The sequence below is a fragment of the Sinocyclocheilus rhinocerous genome, unplaced genomic scaffold (assembly GCF_001515625.1).
Source record: "Sinocyclocheilus rhinocerous isolate Xijiao unplaced genomic scaffold, SAMN03320098_v1.1 scaffold106, whole genome shotgun sequence".
Classification (NCBI taxonomy): domain Eukaryota; kingdom Metazoa; phylum Chordata; class Actinopteri; order Cypriniformes; family Cyprinidae; genus Sinocyclocheilus; species Sinocyclocheilus rhinocerous.
Genome location: NW_015633181.1, coordinates 504471 through 512203, shown reverse-complemented (window position 1 = coordinate 512203; position 7733 = coordinate 504471). Strand labels below are relative to the sequence as shown.

The window sequence follows — 7733 nt, the reverse complement described above, 5'->3', positions numbered from 1 at the left end:
CCTACCCATCTCCACCCCTAAATCTACCCATCTGCACCCCTAAACCTACCATCTCCACCCCCTAGATGTGGATTCAACCCCGCCCACTGGATCTTTGTTCTGCAGTGAGGGGCTACTGCATTTAACAGATGCATCATTTTAAGTTAGGACAACTTGAACAGCAACAAACAATAACAATACAGCGTCATCAATTACGTCATTGCTCTAAAGCGATACAAGCCTCGATACGTGCTTCACTGAAAGCTGCCGGGATTTCTCGACACACGCTCCGAAGCCTCGGCACAGAACGTAACATCACTACTTTTGGTGTCTTTTTTCCTTTTGTCTAATGTGCACCTTAGACTTGGAAAAATAACCCAAAGTGATTTTTAAACAACAAACATTTATACAAATGAACCAAACAAAAATAATCACAACAAACAGGGATATACAAGAATTAGGGGTAACATGAGATCTTTACAGACACATGCGCAATAAGTTTCTTTAATAATAAAATGTACTGCAAATATGCTTATGAATAATTTTATTAAATAGATCAATGTTTTTATTAACACATGGAAAAACCTGAATTTTACTATGGTTTATCGTGCATGCAGATTATATTTTAAGTTGTTAAGCAAAATCAGTGAGTTTATTCTTTCTACAGGCCTATACTTCAGACATGTAGAACATATCCGTGTTTATGCGTAGGCTAATCAATATTGGTCAGTCGTGACTTGTATCCGACATGAAAGATCAGGGAATGAAACTGTGACCACAAACATCATTAACTGATATTAACAAAAGGCTTTGAAAGGCTTTTTTGTTCTTTGAACCGGTTCATTGATCTGAACTGTCCGAAAGAACCGGTTTGTGGAAATGAATTGAACTTTGCATCACTAGACCGATGGTGAAAAAGCACCAAAAATGTCCTTATGGATATGGCTTCATCTACATTAGGGAAAGCATTGTCAGTAGCCGGTGAAAGGCCTCGCAGAAATGCAAATATTGCATAATGTTCCGATTAATGAACATTGTGTTTGCCAAAGCTACAATCACTAATTTCTTCACACATATTCTATAGCGATGTTACGCTCAACACCGAACGTGCTTGTGTAAAAAAAAATTATGTACTGGAGCCGATTCTGTTTAACCCCAACATGATTTCCCTTACTCCAATAAAACATTATGACATTGTTCATTATGATGTATTCACAATGAAGTGCTTATGAATAGGATTTTGCTGAATATTGAAAAAAAATTACATTTAAAGATTAGGGCATTCTTCAAATCACTGGTTTTATTCATGAATTTATGTTTTATTTGGCCTATTTTAGCACCCAAATGATTGAATCATGTTGAATATGGCCTCTATTAAAATGACCCACAAAAGATACAATCTTTGTTCATTTATTTTCTTCTCAATTGCGCCCCCTGATGGTGAGCATTGCAACTGTAGTCGAGTTTAATAAATGGGCTTTTATATATATAGATATATATGTATGTGTGTGTGTGTATGTCCTCTCCCGTTTAGCTTTATTAAGGAATTTGAAAAAGGATTAAGAACTATTTTTATTTTCTTTTTCTTTTAGAAGGAGAATTTTAACTGCAATATACCGGTACTTAAATACTTAAATGACTATGTGGGCTACATACAAGTTAGACCCACTATATCCCCTGTATTTTTGGGGGCATAATTTCATAAGTTGTCCCTCTTTATACAGCTTTACAGTAACTATACAGTTGTATAGCATTACTCCTCCATCTTTTTCTTCAAATCTGTAGGGAGAAGGGGTGATCTATGAACTAAAGTCCCATGTGCAAGAGAATGATCTACTATATATTTATCTGATGGCTGATAAAATAGTGAGATGGTGGCACCTTTGGAGAAGGTAGAGTATAAACCATGTGTTTCCTCTGCTCTGTTTCTCTGTAATGCTTTTACTGCCTCTTATCAAATATGTTCAATATGATTATATAAAAGAAAATTAAGGCATTTTCATTAATGCTCTGTGACTGGAAATGAAATGATTACTTGAACATTCTCTGTTTTTGAATGGATTGAATCACAGGTGACACAAAAAGCCAGACAACAGTTATCATGAGCTCCATGCAGTCAGACTCCTCCGCAAATGTGACCTTTGTTCGCCCTGCAACATTTTTCCTCAATGGCTTTTCTAATGTTCCACATGCAAAATACTACTATGTGTTTTTGGCTTTAGTGTATTTTGTGACTGTTTTAGGGAATTCATTTATCATGTGTATCATATATTTGGCCCGTAGACTTCACACAGCCAAATACATTGCTGTTTTCCATCTGGCCCTTTCTGATCTGTGTGGAAGCTCAGTTTTGATTCCAAAAATCATTGACACATTTTTGTTTGGGCACCATGACATTTCATATGAAGTGTGCTTTGTGAGTATGTTTTTTGTATATCATTTTATGAATCTGCAGTCTTTGACACTGCTTGTCTTGGCTTATGACAGACTTGTTGCTATTTGTTTTCCTCTACAGTATCATGCCATTGTAACCAAACCAGCCACGTTACTGATCATAGGGGTGATGTGGATTGTGTCTATGGCATATTTTTCTGTACATGTAGGTCTGCTGACTAGACTCTCTATTTGTAGTTCTAATGTGGTTAATAGTTATTTTTGTGATTATGGCCCTGTTTGTAGACTAGCTTGTAATGATAATTCCCTAAATTTACTGATGGGAAAAATTTGCTTTGGTTTCCTGATTTGCTTGCCTCCTGTACTGATCATCATTTCATATTTCTGCATTTTTCTGGCTCTGCTTAAGATTGCTCATGGTGTTGATCGGATCAAAGCTATAAAAACCTGCACCTCACATCTCATATTGGTGGCAGTTTTTTATCTCCCAATTTTAAGTAATAACATTGCCGCTGCCACAACACCTATCCATCCAAACGCCCGGATAATTAACAATTCCTTGACCCAGATAATTCCACCTATGCTGAATCCCATCATATACACTCTAAAGACAGAGGAGGTCATGCAATCCATAAAAGAACTGTACAAACGCAGTAAGGTGAATACAACTAGTGAAAAAATTATGAAATTCAGTGTAAGAAATTGAAAGTGATCAAAAAGGACTTATTTAAAAGGTTGTTAATACTATATTGAACTTATTTTACTGTTGGATTGCTTTCATTATCTGTTTGAATGAGACTTTGTCCATCTTGTATCTTGTATAAAATAGACATGCTAGTATAAAAAAATCCTTTGTCACAGTTTTTTCCGTGAATGTCAAAAGGTTTTCGAAACACTTCTTTGTCTGTGATATGTTTGCCGTTTACTTATAATTTACTTATTCCCACCATTCTGTAATATGACATATTATCAGGTATTTCTTTCTTTTGCAGGGTGAAATTTTTTTTTCTTGAGAGTGATTCCAGACCATGTAATGCAGGCATGTGCTTCAGTGAACTTAATCCTTATATGACATTAAAAAACATAAATGTTCAACTTTGAACCATGAATCCTGAATCTTCTGTTCAATCCATAATTTTTTTGACAAAAAAGCATAATGCAGAAAAAACACAACTTGACAAAACATTGTTTTACAATAGTATTATTGATTTTGTAACTTTTGACAGTTGTCTGTAGACAGAAAAGGGTGGAACCTTCCAGTTAATCTCTCAGAGGTATAATGGGAAAAGAAAAAGAAAAAAGATAAAAAGAAAACAAGCCTGTTTGTTCAAAAGATGGGATAAATGGAAGATAACAAATCAAACATATTTATGCCACAATTTCTTTTTAGTAATAGGACTATGAAAATCCCTGTATATTTCTTTACTTTGCAAATGAATCAATAATTTTTAAATTGGGACTCGTGGTTGATATTAATATTTCAGACAATAATATTAGTTTCTATTGTTATCATGGGTCAACAATTTGAGTTGAATTACTGAAATAAATGAACTTTTCCACGACATTCTAATTTATTGAGATGCACCTGTATATCAACTTTAAAAAGCTTTAAGAGAAATGTTTTTGTTATCTTGTTTTTTTTTTCTCAATCATAGTTTGTAAAGATTACTCCTACCATTTTTTCCCCTGAAGTCTGGAGGAAGAAGGGCTGATCCATGAACCTAAGTCCCAAGTGCAGGAGAATGATTCAATATAAATATGTCTGATAGCTGATAGAATAATGATTGTGTGGCAGTATTGGAGAAGGTAGAGTATAAACCATGTGTTTCTGCTGTTTCTATCTAATGATTTTACTGTAGTGAGTCAATGGTTGCATTGTTATTTTAGAATCTATCATATTAGAGCAGGACATTCACTGTGACTGGAAATGAAATCAATATTTGAATGTTCTCAGTTACTGAGTGCATTTCTATAACAGTTCTTCATCACAGGTGATACAAAAAGCCAACAGGTATCATGAGCTCCATGCAGTCAAACTCCTCTGCAAATGTGTCCTTTGTTCGTCCTGCAACATTTTTCATCAAAGGCTTTGTTAATATTCCACTTGCAAAATACTACTATGTGTTCTTGTCTTTAGTGTATGTTGTGACTGTTTTAGGGAATTCATTAATCATGTGTATCATTTATTTGGCCCGCAGACTTCACACAGCCAAATACATTGCTGTTTTTCATCTGGCCTTTTCTGATCTGTGTGGAAGCTCAGCTTTGATTCCAAAACTCATAGATGTGTTTTTATTTGAGCACCAGGACATTTTATATGAAGCATGTTTGGCAAACATGTTTTTTGTGTTTCATTTCATGAATCTGCAGTCTTTGACACTACTTGTTTTGGCTTATGACAGACTGGTTGCTATTTGTTTTCCTCTACGCTATCATGCCATTGTAACCAAACCAGCCATGTTTCTGATCATAGGGGTGATATGGATTTTTTCTGTGACCTGTTTTTCTGTACTTGTAAATTTGGTCAATAGACTCTCTTTTTGTAGATCTAATGTAATTGATACTTATTACTGTGATTTTGCCCCTATATATAGACTAGCCTGTAATGATAATTTTGTGCATATTATGATGGGAAAACTTATCTTTGGTCTTCTGATTTGCATACCTCCAATACTGATCTTTATTTCATATTTCTGCATTGCTCTGGCTCTGCTTAAGATTGCTCATGGTGCTGACCGGATTAAGGCCATGAAAACCTGCACCTCACATCTCATATTGGTGGCAATTTTTTATCTCCCAATTTTAAGCAATAATATTGCAGCCTTAACAACATTTTTCCATCCAAACGCGAGGATAATTAACAATTCCCTGACACAGACAATACCACCTATGCTGAATCCCATCATATACACTCTAAAGTCAGAGGAGGTCATGCAGTCCATAAAAGAACTGTACAAACGCTTAAGCTTTAAGGTAAGTGTTTTTGCTTACTTTTAATAGATTTACTCCTGCCCCTGCTTCATTAAATCTACAGGGAGAAGAGTTCTCAACTAAAGTCCCAAGCTCAAGAATGATCTAATATAAATATGTTGATGGCTGGTAGAATTATGATATTGTCGCAGCTCTGAACAAGGTAGATTATAAATCATGAGTTTCCTCTGTTTCTCTCTAGTGATGTTACGGCAATGATTAGTTCAATATGATTCAAAAGAACATCTAAACATTTTTGTTCATTAATGCACTGTGGCTGGAAATGAAATTATTGCTTTAATATTCTGTATTTTTATTTTAAACAGTTCTTCATCACAGGTGAAACAAAAGCCAGACAACAGGTATCATGAGCTCCATGCAGTCAAACTCCTCTGCAAATGTGTCCTTTGTTCGTCCTGCAACATTTTTCATCAAAGGCTTTGTTAATATTCCACTTGCAAAATACTACTATGTGTTCTTGTCTTTAGTGTATGTTGTGACTGTTTTAGGGAATTCATTAATCATGTGTATCATTTATTTGGCCCGCAGACTTCACACAGCCAAATACATTGCTGTTTTTCATCTGGCCTTTTCTGATCTGTGTGGAAGCTCAGCTTTGATTCCAAAACTCATAGATGTGTTTTTATTTGAGCACCAGGACATTTTATATGAAGCATGTTTGGCAAACATGTTTTTTGTGTTTCATTTCATGAATCTGCAGTCTTTGACACTACTTGTTTTGGCTTATGACAGGCTGGTTGCTATTTGTTTTCCTCTACGGTATCATGCCATTGTAACCAAACCAGCCATGTTTCTGATCATAGGGGTGATATGGATTTTTTCTGTGACCTGTTTTTCTGTACTTGTAAATTTGGTCAATAGACTCTCTTTTTGTAGATCTAATGTAATTGATACTTATTACTGTGATTTTGCCCCTATATATAGACTAGCCTGTAATGATAATTTTGTGCATATTATGATGGGAAAACTTATCTTTGGTCTTCTGATTTGCATACCTCCAATACTGATCTTTATTTCATATTTCTGCATTGCTCTGGCTCTGCTTAAGATTGCTCATGGTGCTGACCGGATTAAGGCCATGAAAACCTGCACCTCACATCTCATATTGGTGGCAATTTTTTATCTCCCAATTTTAAGCAATAATATTGCAGCCTTAACAACATTTTTCCATCCAAACGCGAGGATAATTAACAATTCCCTGACACAGACAATACCACCTATGCTGAATCCCATCATATACACTCTAAAGTCAGAGGAGGTCATGCAGTCCATAAAAGAACTGTACAAACGCAGTAGGGTGCATGCTACTATGACAAGAAATGTGAAATGCAGTGGGAGAAATAAAAAATTATTTAAAAGGAGTCTGCACTTTTCAATATAATGTTAGCTGACTTTTATCATCTGTTTGAATGAAACTCAGCTATTCTGTGTTGTAAGTATATTATTAGTTTTATTGCCACTTTAGAACATTTAACAAATACTTATTTAACAGAATATTTTGACTTGGTGTGTTTACACAATTTATACAAATAGGCTATCATGTGTCATTATCTTACTGGCATGTTAAACATGTGAATAAATACATATGTGTTCCTCAAAGTGGTACTGTTGTTTCAGTGATTGACTTTATTGAAATGTGAATTTAACGTCATGATTTGATGAAGAAGGTGAACTCATTTGAGATGCCAATTTGCAATAAATAAATAAATAACAATAATAATAATAAAAATAAATGTTAAATTCTTAAATTTAGTCAATTAAATTGTTTTAATAAATTAGTTTAAAGTAATATGACACTCTAGGCTGTTACCAATTAAATTAGTACCAATCAAAGCCATCTTTGCCCTACAGAGGTGGCAAAGAAGCTGCATTACTTAAGATGTAATTACTAGGGCTGGGTTTTGACACAAACTTCACGATTCGATTCTCATTCACAAGCTTGCGATTCGATTCGATTCGATTCAATATCGATTATTTTGGATATATATCAGGTACAGTACTTGCCAAATTCTCTCAAGGAAAAAAAATCTCTCAACTAATGCTGTAAAATATACATGAGAGTCAGTTGGTACTACATTACTATAATATTGAAGGTTAAAATCAACTGATTTGTTAAAATTTCACTTAATGAAGTTTTTAAAATAATAAAGTTACAATTACATAATAATATTCCTACTTCAATTTAAAAAAATTAAATAAACATAATGGTGGCTGTCATAAAATCTTGATGGATTTATTCAAACATAAATTCAAAATTAAACATTGAAGAACAGTAAAAAATTATAATGAATATGTTATATGGTGCATATATTTAGCAAAATGCCCCTCTCTACAGTTTATTTTTCTATCTGACTAATGAGTTTATGGTC

General features: G+C 34.3%; 3 protein-coding genes across 3 annotated transcripts; all 3 read left to right on the top strand.

Moving 5' to 3' along the window:
• The first annotated feature begins 2080 nt into the window (after positions 1-2080).
• On the top strand, positions 2081-3079 carry LOC107743478 (olfactory receptor 1468-like). The gene has a single exon (XM_016556698.1). It carries the CDS (start codon positions 2081-2083, stop codon positions 3077-3079), a length of 999 nt encoding a protein of 332 aa, XP_016412184.1.
• Positions 3080-4389: 1310 nt separating this feature from the next.
• On the top strand, positions 4390-5370 carry LOC107743445 (olfactory receptor 1468-like). The gene has a single exon (XM_016556671.1). The coding sequence runs from the start codon at positions 4390-4392 to the stop codon at positions 5368-5370; it is 981 nt and encodes a 326-aa protein (XP_016412157.1).
• A 322-nt stretch (positions 5371-5692) lies between these two features.
• Positions 5693-6700, top strand: LOC107743476 (olfactory receptor 1468-like; the record flags this gene model as incomplete). Its single annotated transcript, XM_016556697.1, has 1 exon — positions 5693-6700. A coding segment is annotated over exon 1 (990 nt), but the record flags the coding sequence as incomplete, so codon positions are not given.
• Between the last annotated feature and the right edge of the window lie 1033 nt (positions 6701-7733).

Excerpts from the sequence above, each read along its gene's own strand:
- LOC107743478 (XM_016556698.1), top strand. The coding sequence starts at position 2,081 with ATGAGCTCCATGCAGTCAGACTCCTCCGCAAATGTGACCTTTGTTCGC.
- LOC107743445 (XM_016556671.1), top strand. The coding sequence starts at position 4,390 with ATGAGCTCCATGCAGTCAAACTCCTCTGCAAATGTGTCCTTTGTTCGT.